The 24,125-nt window shown below is 38.4% G+C and overlaps 1 protein-coding gene across 1 annotated transcript in view; it reads left to right on the top strand.

The window, feature by feature from the left end:
• The window catches only part of LOC140245475 (uncharacterized), a 50,576-nt gene extending 28,433 nt beyond the window's left edge, over positions 1 to 22,143 (top strand). Inside the window, exons 3-4 of the mRNA XM_072325045.1 lie at positions 17,995 to 18,070; positions 22,075 to 22,143. Of these exons, the coding sequence (XP_072181146.1) occupies positions 17,995 to 18,070; positions 22,075 to 22,126 (128 nt within the window). The 3' untranslated portion in view covers positions 22,127 to 22,143. The remainder of the gene's footprint in view (positions 1 to 17,994; positions 18,071 to 22,074) is intronic.
• Positions 22,144 to 24,125: the final 1,982 nt, after the last annotated feature.

The following is a 24,125-nucleotide window of genomic DNA, read 5'->3' as shown; positions in this document are numbered from 1 at the left end:
AATCCACATCATTGCGTGTGACAAGTGAAGCAAATGTATTAGTTGTTATAGCAGTGTTTTATGAGCATAAACAGGCAAATTGCTTTATAGACAGACAATGTCAAATTTAAAAACAATCAATTTAATGTCAGAGAAGATGGTAAACAAGATGCATTGAAACTGTAACTAAATCGCTGCTCTTTTACTCGGTCACGGAACGTCCAACTTTATATCCAACAAAAAAAAAAAATGTTAGGGGAAAGAAACAAATTTAGATATAACATTCTTAAATTAAAAACAAGGAAAAGAAAATGTCCACGTCAGGATTAAAAAAAAAAAAAACTCCGCACGAACATGCATTATATTCTAGATGGGAATACGGTCTTGATGCAAAGGTCCAATGATTGTCTCATTACTTTAAAAGCAATCTATGGTTCCCTTACCATCACCAGTACCACACCACAACGACGTCTCTAAAATCAATGGTAGCACATTTATCATTGCATCGTGCATTAACTCCCTTTTCCTAAACTACCAATGGAACGTGTCATATTATTGTGTATTTCGATCAGTAGTGACTGACTTTGAAGAAGAAAGATAATGCAAAAAATTGAACGCTTACCACATTACTTATAGGGCTATTCCAGTTTGGTACTGATCTGTTCTATTCTCCCAAATGCCAACAACATATGTCACCTATGGCTAAACTAGTGAAACAGCCATGACGAAAATAAACGACAGAGAACCCCGTCATAATCACTACGCTTGGAAAGGTGTTGCCCAAAATTCCTCATTATGAAGCAATATCAAGTCACTTCCTTCCCTGCCTGTCTTTAACTCCGTTATTTGGTCAAACAATAACAACCTGGAATTCCAAAGAGATCAGCGAGACGCCATGCACCTGGACTAGAGTTAATTAATTCAGTTCCCATTCCTGTTAGTTATGTAAATGTACACGTTCCTAAATATCCTGCTACAGTATAACAAGAACAAATGAAGAGAAAAGGAAAGAGAAAACGAATGGTGGCAAGCGGGGCACTGTTTCAAGGGGCAATTTACAACATTACGTGTGACAAAATTAATGAAGCAAACCCAACCTCCAAACTCCAATACAAAACAAGGGAAATAGAGTAGCTGTGTTCATGACATCAGTGTGAAGCTGAACTGCTGAAAAAAAAAGAAAAAAGAAATAAAAGGAAAAAGTCTTGCGGGACTCGATTAACTTCTCTCCTTCCGGTCGGGCATTATAAACACGCAGCGTGCTAAGCGATTCTGCCACACGGAAGATCCGAAGATCCTGTGCGAAACTTAAATCTATCTATGTATGCTATACACAACACAAAGTTACATTGATATTCAGTTTTTTGGCGATATACGTAAAGTGACTGATAGCGCTATTCAACTTCCCACGAGTGGCCGCGAGGATTCGATCAATATACAGTTGCAAAGATAAATCGGGAATCGTTTCGACCAGATTCCATTCTCATTTTCAGTGATCGACAGCGAAAATAATGTTAAGTTGCGACTTGAAGTAATATTGAGAAATATTCGTGAAGTCCAATTCTTTATACAGTCCTACATAATTCAGATGAAATTGTTTCTGTCATGCAACCAATTGAAAATTTCGTGTGGTGTCACCGTGTCCAAGTAAGTTGATTGGAAATGATATGTGAATGAATATTTACCAATAGGTCTTCATATTGTTAAAAAAAATCAAGCATGGCCATGCTGTCTTTTAAGAGTCATCTTCACTTTGTAATTTCAAGTCCAAGTTGCCAGTCAAAGCAATGTGGTCTCCAACACAAAACAAAGGGATATTGTGTGTGTGTGTGTGCCTGTGTGTGTGTACGTTTACATGAAAACGTGCTTTCTACATGGACGAAGGTGAATACTCCATAAAAAAAAAAGATATACGTATTTTGTTTCGTGCTCTTATGGGGTTCGAACCCGTACGTGTGCAACCTCACGTCTCTTGTGACGTCGCCTTTATCCTCTCGGCCATGTACGTCTTGACGAGAAAATATGAGGAACGTAAGCTTATATGTGAAAGATGATTCAGGAATCGTTTGGTCCACATTCCATTCTCATTTTCAGTTTTTAGCTGCAAAATTATCAACCTGACGAGGATATTTGAAAAAAATAAAATGCATGATCACTGCAGCTTATTGTCTCAGCTACCACATACATAAGTTTCAGAGGAAATGGAGCAAAATCAGCTGAGATAAAGGTGCTTAAACGTTGTCAAGTCAATGCATGGTTAAAAAAAAAAATCACCTCCCATAGACATAACACGTCAACTTGTCTGATTTTGAGTCTTTACCTTTAATCACAATTTGAAGTATGATGGTAAGTCTTCTCGAACGGAGAGTGTGGAACGGAAGCTTCTACGTGAAAGATGAATCATGACGATCACCCGTGACCGACACATCTTCAAAGGGATCAGTTATTAGAAGTGGAAGCCCTCGTGCCAAGATATTGTCTCAGCAATTCCAAAGCAATGATACCCTTACATTTAGGTATACCATAATTTCCCTCTGAAATCAATGGTATTATTCATGTACAATTGCTTGCCTTGTCCATAAACTTTGCTTTACAAACTTTCAGTGCAATGTGTCATAACATAATTCTGTAACTTCATTAGCAGTGATTGACTACATAAATAAAGATAATATCAAATTGAACGCTTAGCGCGTATAACTAAGGGGGATTTTAGCCTGATGCTCTGTTGTTCACTGCTCAGATACCAACAACACTCCTCACCTACGGCTACGTATAGAGAAACAGCCATGACGAAAATAAGTTTTTCCTTCTCTTTAGCAGATAGACACACAACCCCTTTAAACACACTATAATTGACATGGAGGGACAAGAAAAGGTTCATTACTACTACTAAACAGTGATGCCTTCTACTCATGTGGCACAAGATACCTCTATAGCAACATAAAACCTGTCTACAATTCCGTTCTTGGGTCAAACAATAACAACCTGGAATTTCAAAGAGATGAGCGAGACGCCATACACCTGGCCTAGAGTTAATCTATTCAGTTGCCATTCGTGCTCCAGTTGAGTTAGAGAGAGAAAAAAAATAATAGCGTCCTGCGGGTCTCGAAGGTAGTGCACAATGACCATGGAGCGCGCTAAGCGACTATAAAGCCACACGGCTGTCCCGAAGATTGGATGTGAAATTCATATCTTTATATCATTTACAACATGAAAAGGTTCATTACTACTACTAAACAGTGATGCCTTCCATTTATGACAACCTGAAATTTCAAAGAGATGAGCGAGACGCCATACACCTGGACTAGAGTTAATCAATTCAGCTCCCATTCCTGCCAGTTATCTAGACGTACATGTTCCTACCTATCCTGTTACAATATAACAAGAGCCAATGAAGAGAAAAGGAAAGAGCAAACGAAAGGTGGCAAGCGGGACACTGTAACAAGGGGCAATTTACAACATTAAGTGTGACAAAATTAATGAAGCAAACCCAATGTCCAAACTCCAATACAAAACAAGGGAAATAGAGCAGCCGTGTTCACGGGTTACGTACACTTAATAAAATAATATGATAAATGACATCGGAGTAAAGCTGAATTGCAGAAAAAAAAAAAGAAAAAGAAAAAACGGGAAAAATCCTGCGGGAGTCGAACTTCTCTCCTTCCGGTATGGCATTATGAACACTCAGCGCGCTAAGCGATTACGCCACACGGCTGTCCTGAAGACCGAGTGCGAAACTTAAATGTATAATAATACTGTCGTGACTGGTTGACTTGTGATGGCGCTATTCAACTTCTCACAAGTGGCAGCGTGGATTCGATCAATATACAGTTGCAAAGATAAATTGGGAATCGTTCTGTACAGATTGCATTCTCATTTTCAGTTTTAAACTACAAAATTATCAACCTAATGAGGAGATTTGAAAACATAAAATGCACGATTACTAAAGCTTATTGTCTCAGCTACAACATACGTATGTTTCAGAGGAAATGGAGCAAAATCAGATGAGGTAAAGGTGCTTAAACGTTGTCAAGTCAATGCATGGTTTAAAAAAAAATCACCTCCCATAGACATAACACGTAAACTTGTCTGATTTTGAGTCTTTACCTTTAATCGCAATTTCTAGTATGATGACGTCATTATATTTCAAAACCATCACATGGACTTGAGAGGCAAATGTTCAAAGTACAACATATCTGAATTTGGGATAATATTGAGCTTAAACAACAGAGATACGAGCAAATGAATGTCTGAAAGAGTACCTGAAAAAAAATCAATTCCACTTTTTTTATTTAAAATGACGATATGATGACGTCATCGCGTATTCCTGGCAATATTGATACTTGGAATGTTATTTACAATTCATATACTTTTGTAATATGCAATAGAAATATAGGGTCAACGGACGATTTAAAGAGCTATGGCGAAATAAACAAAGACATGTTTTTTCACTATATTTGCAGAAAGACGCGCACGCGGAATTACAACTTTGACGCCAGTGCATTCCTTTGTTATAGGTCGAAATCGATCGGAAATCAATGGATATTGTTACTCCAAGTATAAGGAATCCAAATCAGTCAAAAAAATTGCATTTTCATGTTGCTTACGGGCTCTGCGCGCGAAATTGCGCGGACGGACGCGCACGCGAGAAAATGTTTGAAACGCTTAAATTTGTCTGAAACTTCGAGATTTCCCATTGGGAAGTCGTTTTGAGTCTTTTAAAATTTTGACGCGCGCTTACGCGCGCGTAATGATGACCTGTGTAACTAGCGTTAAAAAGTAAGATAGAGCGTGACCTGAACTTCATGTCCACCGAAAATGATACAGAAATAACATCTAGTTATGAAGTTATGATCGATCACGTGACAAGGTCCGAAAATCACAAAATGGCGCCTAGATGACGTCATAGATATGTTACTGTCATGAAAACCTTATTGTGGCTAGATTTTGTCATGAGACATGTTGACTGAAAATGTCATGTCATTCCGTAATGTCATTATTGAGATATTGACGACACAAAATGTGGCAGAAAGAAAGAAGAATAAAAAAAAAGAGAAATTTTGACAATCACAATAGGTGATACGCTGATAGCGTATCACCTAAAAAGAGAAATTTTGACAATTACAATAGGTGATACGCTGATAGCGTATCACCTAATAAAGAGAGATTTTGACAATCACAATAGGTGATACGCTGATAGCGTATCACCTAACGAGACATGAAAACTCGTCACATTGAGGACGAGTTAGGTGATACGCTTGTGGTCATCAGATGACGGTCATCTGTGATCGACAAAGAAAAGAATGTGATATAGGCACCTTGAACTTATATTGAGCGTGCATGCGAAACCGTTTCTGTAACCACTCGGCCACGGGTCATCCACGGAAATGGTAAGACAAAAAAAAAAAAAAAAACAATGTATAGATATAACAGGGGGAAAGTCAATGCCCACTCAACTAACGTGGCCTGGTGAACATCTATTGCATTGCTAGACGGAGAAGCGGCCCTGTAACGACTGAGGTCACTATGCCATTTCTGGCAACTTGGGAAAAATACGTCCCGCAGACATAAAACCTATAATCGGCTGGTTTTGATACCTTGCCTTTAATCACAATTTTCAGTGTAATGACGTCATCAAATTACAAAACAATGACATCGTCTTGAAAGACAATTGTTCAAAGTACAACACCTCAGTCGTCGTCATTACATACTATGATCGGTTTGACAAAGTCAACCTGCAAAATGTTGCTGCAGTCGAAGCAATGTGGTCTCCAACACACAAAAAAGAGGGATATGGCGTGTGTGTGTGTCTGTGTGTGTGTATAGGTGCGTTTATATACGAACGTGATTTCTACATGGACGAATATGAAATACAAAATTGAAGAAAAAAAGTAAAATAAAAAAAAATGTTTCGTGATCTCGTGGGGTTCGAACCCGCAATCTCACGTCTCTGAGACGGCGCCTTTAACCACTCGGCCATACGTCTCGACGAGAAAATATGGGGAACGTAAACTTATGTATGTGAAAGATACATGGGGAATCGTTTTGTCCACATTCCATTTTCATTTTCAGTTTTAAACTGCAAAATTGTCAATCTGATGAGGAGATTTCAAAGAATAAAATGCATGATTACTGCAGCTTATTGTCTCAGCTACAACATATTAAAGTTTCAGAGGAAATGAAGCAAAATCAGCTGAGATAAAGGTGCTTAAACGTTGTTAAGTCAATTGATGCTTTTAAAAAAAAATCACCTCCCATAGACAATACACGTAAACTTGTCCGATTTTGCGTCTTTACCTTTAATCACAATTTAAGGTATGATGACGTCATCAAATATCAAAAGCATGACATGGACTTAAAAGGCAAATGTTCAAAGTACAACATATCTGAATTTGGGATAATATTGAGCTTAAACAACAGAGATACGAGCAAATGAATGTCAGAAACAGTACCTTAAAAAAATTAATTCCACTTTTTTGATTTCAGATGACGATATGATGACGTCATATTTTAATTATGGAAATAATGATACTTGAAACGTTATTTTCAATTTATATGCTTTTGTAATATGCAATAAAAACATAGGGTCACCTGACGTTTTAAAGAGCTATGGCGAAATAAACAAAGACATGTTTTTTCACTATATTTGCACATAGATGCGCACGCGAAATTTCAACTTTGACGCCAGTGCATTGCTTTGTTATTTGTCAAAATCTATCAGAAATCAATGGATATTGTTACTCAAAGTATCAGGAATCCAGATTAGTCAAAAAATGTGCATTTTCATGTTACTGACGCGCTGTGCGCGCGAAAATGCGCGGACGGACGCGCACGCGCAAAATTGTTTGAAACGCTTAAAATTGTCTGAAACTTCGAGATTTCCCATTGGAAAGTTGTTTTGAGCCTTTTAAATGTTTGACGCGCGCTTACGCGTCCTAGATGACGTCCTAGGTAATTAGCATCTGAGAAAGAAAGATAGAGCGTGACCTGAACTTTATGTCCACAAAAACTGATACAGAAAGAACCTTTAGTTATGAAGTTATGATCGATCATGTAACATGGTCCGAAAATCACAAAATGGCGCCTAGATGACGTCATAGATACGTTACTGTCATGAAAACCTTATTGTGGCTAGATATTGTCATGAGACATGTTGACTGAAAATGTCATGTTACTCCGTAATGTCATTCTTGAGATATTGACGACACAAAATAGGCCAGAAAGAAAGAAGAATAAGAAACGAGATATGAAACTCGTCACACTGAAGACGAGTTAGGTGATACGCTTGGGGTCATCAGATGTCGGTCATCCGTGATCGACAAAGAAAAGAATGTAATATAGCACCTTGAAGTTATAATGAGATACTTAGTTGAACTTTTTTGGGGGCCTACATTTATTATTCAGATCACATTTGTTTTTCTGTCACACAAACTATGTGGAAATTCTGTGCGTGTACGACTAAGTCGATTTACGGACTTTTTGAGCCTCAATTGCGCGGCCGAGCCCCGCAATTTAGTCCATTTACACTGCCGGGCTCGGCCGCGCTTTTGATTCAAACCTTTCAATATTTTGTCGTAGTGGCGAAGTCGCCGTTCGGGCAAAGGCCTTTGCCGAAGGAGAAAATCCTTTGCAGGACAAAACCACCTTAAACTATACTAGTTTTCGACGTTGAAGTGGTTAATATCCTGAATAGCGAAATAGTACAGGCGAGTGTTTGGAAGCCACAATAAAATTGGCCGCGCATTTAGCCCAGTTTGCGTTTACACTGAGAAAAAGGCCGGGCGCGACCGCGGCGGGCTGAGCCGCGACCACATTAGCGTGGCCTAATGCGAGGCCATTTTGGCCCCGCATTTGGCCTTTTGCGCGTTTACACCGAAATGAAGGCGGTCTCGGCGCGGCCGAGCCGCGGCCGAACCTCGCACTGTAAACGGGATCCAAGTGATCCTCGGCACGTACAAATAAAACATGACAATTAAGTGTTTATAACCATCCTGGCTTTAACAGTGGCCTTTTAAAATATGACCTTTGACCATTATTTACATAACCAATATGACTCCCTCTCATCTTGCTATCATAGTGATCAGTTCAAAGAGCTCTTACAGCTATATACAAGCCTGTGAGATTTACAAGCAGTAAATCCAATGAAGCCTCCGATACAAAACAAGGGATATAGAGCAAGTGAGTCTGTTTACATGAGAATGTGATTTATACCTGGACGAAAGTGATATCTCAATTAAAGAGAAAAGGGCAAAAGAAAAACGGGCCAAACGTACGGCTCCAGCGAAAGAGACATCGCCTTTAACCATGTAACTATAGGTCTCCTCCAACTAAGAGTACACTTCGAACGTAAGCTTATACGTGAATGATAATTTATGACGATCTCACATGATCGACACACATTCATAGGGGACAGTTAGAAGTGGAAGGTGTGCTTAATCGTTTCATTAATTCCTAATCAATGACAATCCTACTATAGGCATGTCATAATTTCTCATCTAAAATCAATGGCCTATAGGACTCATGCACCATTACTTGTATCGTGCATATACTTTGTTTTTTAAGCTTTGAGTGAAACGTGTCATAACATAATTCTGTAATTCCATCAGCAGTGATTGACATAATAAAGAAGAAAGCTATATCACCGTATTGAACGCTTAGAACCTAACCGGGGGAGGGGGGTATTATAGCATAATACTCGGTTCTTTACTGGCCAGATGCCAACAACACCCATCACCCACGGCTACGCATAGAGAAACAGCCATGGCGAAAATAAAACTTTGCTTTCTCATAGGCACAATGACACAAAACCCCATCAAACACACTTTTATTGGCAGGGATGGACCTGAAAAAGTTCATTACTAATACTAAACAGCGTATGCATTCCATTCACGTGGAGCGAGATACCTCTATAGCAACATAAAGCCTGTCTTCAACTCCGTTGATCGAACAATGACAACCTGAAATTTCAAAGAGATGAGCGAGACGCTATATACACCTGGCCTAGAGTTAATTTATTCAGTTCTCATTCCTACTTCAAGTTGGGTTATGTCATTGTAATCATTCCCATCTGCAGTATAACAAAACCAAAATGAGGGAAAAGGGGAGAGAAAAACGAGAGGTGGCAAAAGAAAAAATGCATGCACAACTGCAATCCACATCATTGCGTGTGACAAGTGAAGCAAATGTATTAGTTGTTATAGCAGTGTTTTATGAGCATAAACAGGCAAATTGCTTTATAGACAGACAATGTCAAATTTAAAAACAATCAATTTAATGTCAGAGAAGATGGTAAACAAGATGCATTGAAACTGTAACTAAATCGCTGCTCTTTTACTCGGTCACGGAACGTCCAACTTTATATCCAACAATAAAAAAATGTTAGGGGAAAGAAACAAATTTAGATATAACATTCTTAAATTAAAAACAAGGAAAAGAAAATGTCCACGTCAGGATTAAAAAACAAAAAAAAAAAAACTCCGCACGAACATGCATTATATTCTAGATGGGAATACGGTCTTGATGCAAAGGTCCAATGATTGTCTCATTACTTTAAAAGCAATCTATGGTTCCCTTACCATCACCAGTACCACACCACAACGACGTCTCTAAAATCAATGGTAGCACATTTATCATTGCATCGTGCATTAACTCCCTTTTCCTAAACTACCAATGGAACGTGTCATATTATTGTGTATTTCGATCAGTAGTGACTGACTTTGAAGAAGAAAGATAATGCAAAAAATTGAACGCTTACCACATTACTTATAGGGCTATTCCAGTTTGGTACTGATCTGTTCTATTCTCCCAAATGCCAACAACATATGTCACCTATGGCTAAACTAGTGAAACAGCCATGATACCCCGTCATAATCACTACGCTTGGAAAGGTGTTGCCCAAAATTCCTCATTATGAAGCAATATCAAGTCACTTCCTTCCCTGCCTGTCTTTAACTCCGTTATTTGGTCAAACAATAACAACCTGGAATTCCAAAGAGATCAGCGAGACGCCATGCACCTGGACTAGAGTTAATTAATTCAGTTCCCATTCCTGTTAGTTATGTAAACGTACACGTTCCTAAATATCCTGCTACAGTATAACAAGAACAAAATCTAAATGAAGAGAAAAGGAAAGAGAAAACGAATGGTGGCAAGCGGGGCACTGTTTCAAGGGGCAATTTACAACATTACGTGTGACAAAATTAATGAAGCAAACCCAACCTCCAAACTCCAATACAAAACAAGGGAAATAGAGTAGCTGTGTTCATGACATCAGTGTGAAGCTGAACTGCTGAAAAAAAAAGAAAAAAGAAATAAAAGGAAAAAGTCCTGCGGGACTCGATTAACTTCTGTCCTTCCGGTCGGGCATTATAAACACGCAGCGTGCTAAGCGATTCTGCCGCACGGAAGATCCGAAGATCCTGTGCGAAACTTAAATCTATCTATGTATGCTATACACAACACAAATTTACATTGATATTCAGTTTTTTGGCGATATACGTAAAGTGACTGATAGCGCTATTCAACTTCCCACGAGTGGCCGCGAGGATTCGATCAATATACAGTTGCAAAGATAAATCGGGAATCGTTTCGACCAGATTCCATTCTCATTTTCAGTGATCGACAACGAAAATAATGTTAAGTTGCGACTTGAAGTAATATTGAGAAATATTCGTGAAGTCCAATTCTTTATACAGTCCTATATAATTCAGATGAAATTGTTTCTGTCATGCAACCAATTGAAAATTTCGTGTGGTGTCACCGTGTCCAAGTAAGTTGATTGGAAATGATATGTGAATGAATATTTACCAATAGGTCTTCATACTGTTAAAAAAAACCAAGCATGGCCATGCTGTCTTTTAAGAGTCATCTTCACTTTGTAATTTCAAGTCCAAGTTGCCAGTCAAAGCAATGTGGTCTCCAACACAAAACAAAGGGATATTGTGTGTGTGTGTGTGTGTGTGTGCCTGTGTGTGTGTACGTTTACATGAAAACGTGCTTTCTACATGGACGAAGGTGAATACTCCATAAAAAAAAAAGATATACGTATTTTGTTTCGTGCTCTTATGGGGTTCGAACCCGTACGTGTGCAACCTCACGTCTCTTGTGACGTCGCTTTTATCCTCTCGGCCATGTACGTCTTGACGAGAAAATATGAGGAACGTAAGCTTATATGTGAAAGATGATTCAGGAATCGTTTGGTCCACATTCCATTCTCATTTTCAGTTTTTAGCTGCAAAATTATCAACCTGACGAGGAGATTTGAAAAAAATAAAATGCATGATCACTGCAGCTTATTGTCTCAGCTACCACATACATAAGTTTCAGAGGAAATGGAGCAAAATCAGCTGAGATAAAGGTGCTTAAACGTTGTCAAGTCAATGCATGGTTAAAAAAAAAAATCACCTCCCATAGACATAACACGTCAACTTGTCTGATTTTGAGTCTTTACCTTTAATCACAATTTGAAGTATGATGGTAAGTCTTCTCGAACGAAGAGTGTGGAACGGAAGCTTCTACGTGAAAGATGAATCATGACGATCACCCGTGACCGACACATCTTCAAAGAGATCAGTTATTAGAAGTGGAAGCCCTCGTGCCAAGATATTGTCTCAGCAATTCCAAAGCAATGATACCCTTACATTTAGGTATACCATAATTTCCCTCTGAAATCAATGGTATTATTCATGTACAATTGCTTGCCTTGTCCATAAACTTTGCTTTACAAACTTTCAGTGCAATGTGTCATAACATAATTCTGTAACTCCATTAGCAGTGATTGACTACATAAATAAAGATATATCAAATTGAACGCTTAGCGCGTATAACTAAGGGGGATTTTAGCCTGATGCTCTGTTCTTCACTGCTCAGATACCAACAACACTCATCACCTACGGCTACGTATAGAGAAACAGCCATGACGAAAATAAGGTTTTCCTTTTCTTTAGCAGATAGACACACAACCCCTTTAAACACACTATAATTGACATGGAGGGACAAGAAAAGGTTCATTACTACTACTAAACAGTGATGCCTTCTACTCATGTGGCACAAGATACCTCTATAGCAACATAAAACCTGTCTACAATTCCGTTCTTGGGTCAAACAATAACAACCTGGAATTTCAAAGAGATGAGCGAGACGCCATACACCTGGCCTAGAGTTAATCTATTCAGTTGCCATTCCTGCTCCAGTTGAGTTATGTAAATTATTTTCCGACCTGTCTTGTGCAGTGTAACATGAACAAACGTAGAGAAAAGGAAAGAGAAAACAAAGGTGGCAAGCGGGGCACTGTATACCAAGGGCAATTTACAACATTACACGTATGATAAATGAAGCAAATCCAACCTCCAGTCTGCGACAAAAAAAAAGGGGGGGGGGGAATTGAGTGACTGTGTGTTGTGGGGTAATGACATCGGAATGAAGCTGAACTGCCAAACGAAAAACAAAGAAAGAGAGAGAAAAAAAAATAATAGCGTCCTGCGGGTCTCGAAGGTAGTGCATAATGACCATGGAGCGCGCTAAGCGACTATAAAGCCACACGGCTGTCCCGAAGATTGGATGTGAAATTCATATCTTTATATCATTTACAACATGAAAAGGTTCATTACTACGACTTAACAGTGATGCCTTCCATTTATGTGGCACAAAATACCTCTATAGCAACATAAAACCTGTCTACAACTTCGTTATTGGGTCAAACAATAACAACCTGGAATTTCAAAGAGATGAGCGAGACGCCATACACCTGGACTAGAGTTAATCAATTCAGCTCCCATTCCTGCCAGTTATCTAAACGTACATGTTCCTACATGTTCCTAACAAGAGCCAATGAAGAGAAAAGGAAAGAGCAAACGAAAGGTGGCAAGCGGGACACTGTAACAAGGGGCAATTTACAACATTAAGTGTGACAAAATTAATGAAGCAAACCCAATGTCCAAACTCCAATACAAAACAAGGGAAATAGAGCAGCCGTGTTCACGGGTTACGTACACTTAATAAAATAATATGATAAATGACATCGGAGTAAAGCTGAATTGCCGAAAAAAAAAAGAAAAAGAAAAAACGGGAAAAATCCTGCGGGAGTCGAACTTCTCTCTTTCCGGTATGGCATTATGAACACTCAGCGCGCTAAGCGATTACGCCACACGGCTGTCCTGAAGACCGAGTGCGAAACTTAAATGTATAATAATACTGTCGTGACTGGTTGACTTGTGATGGCGCTATTCAACTTCTCACAAGTGGCAGCGTGGATTCGATCAATATACAGTTGCAAAGATAAATTGGGAATCGTTCTGTACAGATTGCATTCTCATTTTCAGTTTTAAACTACAAAATTATCAACCTAATGAGGAGATTTGAAAACATAAAATGCACGATTACTAAAGCTTATTGTCTCAGCTACAACATACGTATGTTTCAGAGGAAATGGAGCAAAATCAGATGAGGTAAAGGTGCTTAAACGTTGTCAAGTCAATGCATGGTTTAAAAAAAAAATCACCTCCCATAGACATAACACGTAAACTTGTCTGATTTTGAGTCTTTACCTTTAATCACAATTTCTAGTATGATGACGTCATTATATTTCAAAACCATCACATGGACTTGAGAGGCAAATGTTCAAAGTACAACATATCTGAATTTGGGATAATATTGAGCTTAAACAACAGAGATACGAGCAAATGAATGTCTGAAAGAGTACCTGAAAAAAATCAATTCCACTTTTTTTATTTAAAATGACGATATGATGACGTCATCGCGTGTTCCTGGCAATATTGATACTTGGAATGTTATTTACAATTCATATACTTTTGTAATATGCAATAGAAATATAGGGTCAACGGACGATTTAAAGAGCTATGGCGAAATAAACAAAGACATGTTTTTTCACTATATTTGCAGAAAGACGCGCACGCGGAATTTCAACTTTGACGCCAGTGCATTCCTTTGTTATAGGTCGAAATCGAGCGGAAATCAATGGATATTGTTACTCCAAGTATAAGGAATCCAAATGAGTCAAAAAAATTGCATTTTCATGTTGCTTACGGGCTCTGCGCGCGAAATTGCGCGGACGGACGCGCACGCGAGAAAATGTTTGAAACGCTTAAAATTGTCTGAAACTTCGAGATTTCCCATTGGGAAGTCGTTTTGAGTCTTTTAAAATTTTGACGCGCGCTTACGCGCGCGTAATGATGACCTGTGTAACTAGCGTTAAAAAGTAAGATAGAGCGTGACCTGAACTTCATGTCCACCGAAAATGATACAGAAATGACATCTAGTTATGAAGTTATGATCGATCACGTGACAAGGTCCGAAAATCACAAAATGGCGCCTAGATGACGTCATAGATATGTTACTGTCATGAAAACCTTATTGTGGCTAGATTTTGTCATGAGACATGTTGACTGAAAATGTCATGTCATTCCGTAATGTCATTATTGAGATATTGACGACACAAAATGTGGCAGAAAGAAAGAAGAATAAAAAACGAGACATGAAAACTCGTCACATTGAGGACGAGTTAGGTGATACGCTTGTGGTCATCAGATGACAGTCATCTGTGATCGACAAAGAAAAGAATGTGATATAGGCACCTTAAAGTTATATTGAGCGTGCTTGCGAAACCGTTTTTGTAACCACTCGGCCACGGGTCATCCACGGAAATGGTAAGACAAAAAAAAAAAACAAAACCAATGTATAGATGTAACAGGGGGAAAGTCAATGCCCACTCAACTAACGTGGCCGTGTGAACATCTATTGCATTGCTAGACGGAAAAGCGGCCTTGTAACGACTGAGGTCGCTATGCCATTTCTGGCAACTTGGAAAAAATACGTCCCGCAGACATAAAACCTATAATCGGCTGGTTTTGATACCTTGCCTTTAATCATAATTTTCAGTGTAATGACGTCATCAAATTAATAAACAATGACATCGTCTTGAAAGACAATTGTTCAAAGTACAACACCTCAGTCGTCGTCATTACATACTATGATCGGTTTGACAAAGTCAACCTGCAAAAGTTTGCTGCAGTCGAAGCAATGTGGTCTCCAACACACAAAGAAGAGGGATATGGCGTGTGTGTGTGTCTGTGTGTGTGTATAGGTGCGTTTATATACGAACGTGATTTCTACATGGACGAATATGTAATACAAAGTTGAGGAAAAAAACAGTAAATAGCTAAGTATTTTGTTTCGTGATCTTGTGGGGTTCGAACCCGCAACCTCACGTCTCTGAGACGTCGCCTTTAACCACTCGGCCATACGTCTCGACAAGAAAATATGGGGAACATTATGGACTTGAAAGACAGTTGTTCAATATATAACACATTCGTCGTACGTTGTCAGTTTGCTATTGACATGACGATCTATCACACGAATATGAGGCAGGTATTATAACCTGTATGAAATTATTATAGGCATGGTTATCAAATTCCCCTAAAATTTCCTTATAATTGCCTTATTTTTACACACAGTTATGCTATCCCTTTAAACTCGTCACAGTTTAATTAGAATCATTAACATCATACATTAGTACCATATTCAGTTCCATAGCTGATCACGTTTGCTAATTAATTGGGATTAATTGTCTAGAATGTGTCATATGGCCAACCTGTATACACACGTATACACACACACACACAATGCTAAATGTATGTATCAAACATCTGTAACACAACTTTGAACTTACTGTAGGAATTATCGCTGCACTTATCATTCATACTTTTTATCACCATCTGAAACTCCACAAAAACCACTAATTGACAAATAATCATCAATACAGAAGACTGACTTAAAGGAACAATGCAAATACCTTTTTTACAATGTATAGCTTGTTACATGTGTAAATCAGCACAAAGTAACCACGACTACATTGTGTTACTGAATTGATATGAACAAATTTCTTTTTGTTACAATATACTATATCAGTTTAAAAAGCCCAGCCTGCAAAATTTTGCAGCAGTCGAAGTAATGCAGTCTCCAACGCAAAACAAAGGTATACTATGTGAGTGTGTGCGTATAGGTGTGTTTACATGCAAACGTGTTTTCTACATGGACGAAGGTGTAGTACTCCATTGAAGAAAAAAAAAAAGTTAAAAAAAATAATTATTTTCTTTCGTGTTCTTGTGAGGATCGAACCCGTACGTGTGCAACGTCATGGTTTCTGAGACGACGCCTCTAACCGCTCGGCCATTCGTCTCGACGAGAAAATTAGAGGAACGTAAACTTATGTACGTGAAAGATGAATCAGGAATCGTTTCGTTCGCATTCCATTCTCATTTTCAGTTTTAAATTGCAAAATTGTCAACCTCATGAGGATATTTCAAAGAATAAAATGCATGATTACTGCAGATTATTGTCACAGCTACAACATACTTAAGTTTCAGAGGAAATGAAGCAAAATCAGCTGAGATAAAGGTGCTTAAACGTTGTCAAGTCAATGCATGGTTTCTAAAAAAATCACCTCCCATAGACATAACACGTAAACTTGTCCGATTTTGCGTCTTTACCTTTAAACACAATTTAAAGCATGATGACGTCATCAAATTTCAAAACTATGACATGGACTTGAAAGGCAAATGTTCAAAGTACAACATATCTGAATTTGGGATAATATTGAGCTTAAACAACAGAGATACGAGCAAATGAATGTCAGAAACAGTACCTTAAAAAATTTAATTCCACTTTTTTTATTTCAGATGATGATATGATGACGTCATAATGTATTCATGGAGATATTGATGCTTGAAACGTTATTTCCAATTCATATGTTTTTGTAATATGCAATAAAAACATAGGGTAACCAGACGTTTTAAAGAGCTATGGCGAAATAAACAAAGACATGTTTTTCGCTATATTTGCACATAGACGCGCACACGAAATTTCAACTTTGCCGCCAACGCATTCCTTTGTTATAGGTCAAAATTGATCGGAAATCAATGGATATTGTTGCTTAATGTATCAGGAATCCAAATCTGTCAAAAAATGTGCATTTTCATGTTGCTTACGCGCACTACGCGCGAAAATGTGCGGACGGACGCGAACGCGCGAAACGCTTGAAATTGTCTGAAACTTCGAGATTTCCCATTGGTAAGTTGTTTTGAGCCTTTTAAAAGTTTGACGCGCGCGTACGCGCGCGTAATAATGTCCTAGGTAATTAGCATTAAAATGTAAGATAGAGCGTGACCTGAACTTAATGTCCACCGAAAATGATACAGAAATTACCTTTATTTATGAAGTTATGATCGATCATGTAATATGGTCCGAAAATCACAAAATGGCGCCTAGATGACGTCATAGACATGTTACTGTCATGAAAACCTTATTGTGGCTAGATATTGTCATGAGACATGTTCCCTGAAAATGTCATGTCATTCTGTAATGTCACTCTTGAGATATTGATGACACAAAATTGTCCAGAAAGAAAGAAGAATAAAAAGAAATAAAGAGAGATTTTGACAATCACAATAGGTGATACGCTGATAGCGTATCACCTAAAAAGAGAAATTTTGACAATCACAATAGGTGATACGCTGATAGCGTATCACCTAAAAATAGAGAGATTTTGACAATCACAATAGGTGATACGCTGATAGCGTATCACCTAATGATTGCCTTTTCAATATGTTATTCCCATCCATATTAAAAAGACAATATCGTGATCACAAATTGTGTGTAAAAGAGCATTTGCAACACCCTATATCTGCACTTTTTTTTCAGCCAATTAGCATATAAATATTTTTGGGTACATTTTTTTTTCACGTATCCCTGAGAATTTTCTTGACCATAATACATACTGATGTGTTCTTTCTAGGAGTGTTGTGCTACCTTGCTCGTTGATAACTAGGACTCTAAAAATCTAGGATCAAACTGTAAAATTTTGTACTCGACTTGACATGAAAATGTCATTTACTGACACTCATTCGGAAAATATATGTCATTAGTATAATTGAAAGTAATTATGACTTTGTTGCATTACATGTATGTGGTTAATTAAGTATGCTTTGTTTGTGTTTACAGCTCCTAGGAGAGCTCCTCTGCGCAGAGGAGTGTTGTTTTCACCGATCAACTCTAAGACCCTCCTGAACCAAGTCAGGTGAGTATCAAACTAAAAATTATCATTGTTATGCACAGGCTTATTGACAATAAAATGCCCACAAATTTGACCATGAATCCTTTTTATTCCTCTGTCCGATGGGTGCTTGAGGCATGATATTTTTGGGTTGTAGGTCTGTCTGTCTACTTTAGTATACGCGATAACTTGAGTAATACTGAGCGGAATTTGACCAAACATAGTCCGACTATGAAGTATGATTGGGCAATCACTTGATTAGAAATTGGTCGTAGGTCAAAAGTGAAGGTCATCTAAAACAGTTTATGCAATAACTCAAGACTGTATTGAGCAAATTTCAGCAAACTTGGCACAAGGGTAAAATATGATAGGGCACTAACTTGATAACATTTTGTGTAAAATTGGCAAGAGTCAAAGGTCAAGGTCAAATTCTAAAAATTCACTGTGTGATATTAAAACTCAAGACTGGATCAAGCAAATTTCACTAAACTTTGCACAAGGGTGAAGCAAGGTGGGATAATCACTTGATTAGACTTTGGGTAAAATTGGGTAAAACTTCAAAGGTGGATGTAGCAAATCTCAATAAACTAGAGCAATGTACACTACCTCAAACAAACATAATGAATGTTCGATATTCTGAAGGTTCATTATTCCGAAGGTTCGTTACTCCGAAACACACATATTCCCAATACCTAGAGGTTCGTTAATCCGAAAATGAAAAAGGTTCATCAATCTGAACATTTGTGGCGTTATTCCAAAGATTTGTTAATCCGAAATGATATTTGGAAAAACAAATCTTCGGAATAACGAATCTGCGGACTGAAGAGCCTTCGGAATGACAAACCTTTGGAATAACAAGCTGTAACCCTATTGGGTACCATGTTACCAGGTCTAATAATTGGGGTCTGTGACAAGACTATACTCTTTGCGCTGTTCCCAGGCCATGACCAGGTGCCAGTTGTAATACGATCTCACGAAAGAATGCTTGTGCGCGCCGTGTTTCTTTGTCGGTAGCCCTTCCCAGGCCCCAACCCTGTCTAGCACTTCTGTCTCTTTACTAGTAGTTGGTGTTTTTGTTTTTCTGATGGTAGTGGTCTCTGTCTTGGGTCTGTGTGTGTTTTGCATCTTTCATGTGCGAGGGGAAAAAAAGAGACAGAAAAGAACTTCAAGAATTCGAGGAAGTCTTGCGGATTTTCTTTCTCGTCATTCACGCTAGGGGAAAAAGGAGGGGGGGGGGGGGGTATTTTTTTTCTGAATTGTTCATGGCAGGGGAAAGAGGAGACAGGGAGAGAAGCGTTTGTTGCTCTTTTTTCTCTTCAATCCTGTTTACATACATTTAGTTACTCTGAAGCATTGATAAAGATTTGCTGCTGTGAAGTCAATAGGACATTAAAATAAGAAGCCTCCCATTTACTTCTGTTCATCGAATCTTCACCTAACTACAGTACCTTTAGAGTATGGTAACAGGAATAGCAGAAATAGTTCTGGTTACCTTGACATGTGTTTGCAGGGAAATCGTGGATGTACTTGAAAAATAGTAGACTTTTTGAAGCTTGAAGTTTGTTATGAAGCCACATATACAGTGTACAAGTTTTGTACATGTAGGGCTCATCATTTGTTCGATTTCGGTATGAATTTGGAAAGGTTGCAACACAGTTTAGTTAGCACAATTTCGTCAATTCCAAATCAAATTTAGGAGACAGAATCAATTTTCTAAGCCAAGTATCGGAAATCCCAATCAGAGCTGCATATGATAAATTGATATGTCGTGTTACATTGTATCTTGTAGTTTAGTAATGACCAAAGATTCAGGGTTACCTCAAGAAAATCTGATGCATTGCTAAATGAATTACCATATGGAAGATATATTGGTACAATGAAAGATTTTCTACATGATTTGACTCACAAATATTGATTAAGTTGACTGACAAAATTATGTACCTGAACCCATATACTCAACATAAAATATTTTAGAAACGTATTTGCCATAAAACCATCATACTAATTTGACGCCTAGAGCATATAAGTCCAAAGACAATGTTTTATAGTGGTAATTTAATCGCCTGTGGCTTGTGGGGTTTGATAAGACGTGGTTTGGTTTTCCCACAGACCGTATTGAATTTGGAGGAGAAACTTGCAATCTGCTCCATAAACCATTTTCGTACTGTATCCAGATTTACACAATTATACAATGTACTTGTTTCCTTCCATGCGCTCATTGACAACAATTCGAAGAACTTGTCACAGACAGTCAGAATATATAATCTTCATTGTTCACGACGCTGTTACAAACTTCACATGAGCGCGGACAAAGTTTGTTGGGTTGTCATTATTTGTTTACAAAAATACAATCTGAATACATGAGAAACCCGTTCATTAGCATTGACAACAATTCTAGAACCTGCAACAAACAATACTGGACACAAGAGACACAATATGGTTTTATGCTCCTACTTGCTCCCGAAGCTCGGACAAGCATCGCATGAGCTCGAACAAGCTTTTAGGGTCGCCATATGGGCATCCTTTATTGCAGCAACAAGTCTTAATACATGATAATATCATCTATTACCATTGAATGTTATGATGTCTAGTCAACCAACATGCAAACAAAAACAAACAATCAACAGTCAATGAATTAATGCATGCGCATTTTGTGTTACAGTACTTTTGATGTACAGCTGTAGGCAGAATTTGTTTCATTATTTTTATGCCTCCGCCACGAAGTGGTGCCGGAGGCATTATGTTTTCGGGTTGTCCGTCCGTCCGTCCGTACGTCCGTACGTCCGTACGTACGTCCGTCCGCTTTCGTTTACGCGATAACTTGAGTAATATTTACTGGAATTTTACCAAACTTGGTCCAAGTATGGAGTATGATGGGGCAATTATTTGATTAGATTTTGGGTGAAATCGGCTGAAGGTCAAAGGTCAAAGGTCAAGGTCAAAATCATGAAATTGTATCCGTTTATGCGATAACTCAAGACTGGATGGAGCAAATTTCACCAAACTTTGTTGGAGGATGATGTATGATGGGACAATTACTTGATTAGTTTTTCAGTGAAATCGGACAGAGGTCAAAGGTCAAAGATCAAGGTCAAATCCTAAAATTTATCTGTTTACGTGATAACTCAAAACTGGATGAAGCAGCTTTCACCAAACTTGGTCCAAGGATGATGTATGATGGGACAATTAGTTGAGTAGATTTTAGTGACATTGGCAAGAGGTCAAAGGTCAAAAGGTCAAGGTCAAATGCTACAAATGTTGCAATTTCCCCCATATCTATGCAATGCCCGAAGGTATTTTCTTGAAACTTGGTGTGGACATGTACTACTGCGTAAAGATTCTCCAGAGAGAGTTTCATGTCATAAGGTCAAAGGTCAAAAGGTCAAAGGTTAGGTGAAAATGTTGCAATATTACTTTTCTCTCAAATGCTTCAATGTATCTTCGTGGAACTTGGTACATATGCATGTACTGTCTGGCAGGGATTATCTAGGGAATTTAGTGGTCATGGGTCAATAGTCAGGGGTCAAAGGTCAAGGTCAACTCTTCAAAATTTTACTATTTCCCTCATATACTAGTATATGCAATGCTTGCATTATTAGTTTCAAAACTTAATACATGCATTTAACCTAATGGAGATTCTCCGGGAAATTTCCAGCCAGAAGGTCAAAGGTTAAGGGTCAAAGGCCAGGTTTCAATGCCCCCCCCCCCCCAAAAAAAAAAAAAAATCTATTTTGTACCGTCATCACACTCTTTCTTCGTACCTTGGAAATTACTCATTGCATAAGCTTTCCCAAAATTCCCCAAATATGTGTACCTGCTCTCTTAGAAAATTATAGCAAACCCAGTTCAAGACATTTCTGACAAACCTGTCATTTCAATATTTTGCCAGTTATGTGAAACTGTCATGGATCACACATTGTGAAGACATTGTACTATACGCCTATTGGGAGAATCATGCATTATGGCGGAGGCATCAGTCGCCATAGCGACATTTCTAGTTCTTATTTATTTCTGTCTTTCATGCGTAGGCCAAGGTGGAGGCGCTCACCAGGGATCAAGTCAATGAGCTGGCCATCATGAACTTGAAAAGGACAGCTGGACTATTCGAAGATTTCTTCGAGCAGTTTGTTCATCCACCGCCACAGCCGCCATGAGAGCCAGAGCCAGAAGCCGTGCCTCCATGGTGCAAATGTGGGCGGTGCAGGGAGATGGCGCATGACGTAGAGAAAAAATGCTGCAGAAAAGCTAACATGCAGTGTCACTCGCTCTCTGCACGATTCCGTCGCCTCTGTTTGGACCCAGCTGTACTCGACATCGTTCGCCACAACCTGGAGAACCAGCACGCCTGGGCCGCAGACAGGGGCAACAGATCATACCGTCACGCGTCATATCGCACATACATTGTACGTCCATTGGCAGCACGACAAATTGGGCGCTGGCAATCGAAGAGTGGTTCCCTCCTGTTCTGTCTGGGCCATTAGAACCGAGTACAGTACTCATCTGCTAACGGGCACTATGTAGGTTATCAGGAGGTCAAAGGGTACCGAGATGGTTATAGGGTCGAACTTTATACTCCTTCCACAACCATTTTCCATGTATCTTGGATCTTGCAACATACTTTCAATAGACGACACTGGTTGCTCTTAGTTTGGTTAGGTCTTACGATTATTCTATGAGATGTGTGCTCATAGTACATGTAACATAGTGAAGTATCCCTTTGTTGTAGGCCTACTATCTATTACGCATGAGTGATTCTTTATGCACTTATATGCAGGTATCAATTACTGTATGAGACATTATGTTCATTTCAAGACACTAGTGATATTGTAAAATGCTGAATAGGTGAGTAAATCTAACAGAACACGCCAGAGATGACGAACTTCCTTTGTGGCTGATACATGTATAAAACTACATGTGGAAAAAAAAATTGTACAAGACATTTTACTGATATGTGTATACAAGTATGTATTGGATGGAGATATTTCTAAACATTTTCTTTGTATTTTTATTGTCTGCAAAGGCTGCAGATATTTCTAAACATTTTCTTTGTATTTTTATTGTCTGCAAAGCTACTTATTATGCCTCCATCTTGCGGTAACTAGTTATTTAGACTTTGTTTCACCCCATCCCTATGCTAAAACGTTTGTATGCACATTCTGCCAGCAAAACATATATGAATATGATATGCACATCCTCATTGACAGAACAGGGTTTATAGTTCGTGAGGTGGGATGCTTCTCTATATCAACACATGGCGGTCTATCTCCTACCTCCATGATAAACTGTTGGTTTGATGTAGACTGTGAAGTTCGCAACTCGACATCATCATGGATTTGAAGGTTGAAAATGGCAAAGCCTCTTATCCCCAAAAATATACAAGACAGAATATGTGCAAGATTTACATGCAAACGGGATGTGCTCACCCTTGTCAAAATCCCTGTGCAGTGGATGGTGAAAGAAATGAAGAGTTTGTTTGCAAAAACCGATAAGTCCATTTTTGAAGATTTTTAAGTACGGTCTCTGTCATAAAGTGCAAAATAATACCTTTTAAATGATATATTGGTCACTACACATAAAGGTACATTTTTGAAGTTATGGTCAAAAGAAGCTAAATTTTTCTTATTATTCTCTTTATTTTTCTTGACCTTTAATCGCAAATATCTCCATTTGACAAATATGGACTTATCGGTTTTTGCAAACAAACTCTTCAAATATATAATGTAAGTTGGTGTGTTGTCATTATGCCTACACATACATTAACTGTGGTAGTGAGTGTTTGGTGTATTTCCTACAGATCTCGTTTTGATAATATATTTTTCTCTGTGGTTGGTTTTCACATTAGCACAAGCTAATCCTATCCCTTTAGCATTTGTACATGATAACCATGGTACTATACATGTGTATTGAAACAGTTTCGCAATAAACACAAAGAGCAAAGAAGGAAACAATCACTCGTTTCTTTTTCTGTCCTAGGTGACCTGAGATTTATGCAACTAACTCTGGTAAAGAAGGAAACGCGACTTCGTTTCTGAGTCCGACATCAATACTCACAAATCTTGTGTTCCACTTTGTTCCACTC

This window comes from Diadema setosum, chromosome 22 (genome assembly GCF_964275005.1).
Source record: "Diadema setosum chromosome 22, eeDiaSeto1, whole genome shotgun sequence".
NCBI classification, from domain to species: Eukaryota; Metazoa; Echinodermata; class Echinoidea; order Diadematoida; family Diadematidae; genus Diadema; species Diadema setosum.
This window is presented reverse-complemented; position numbering and strand designations above follow the sequence as displayed.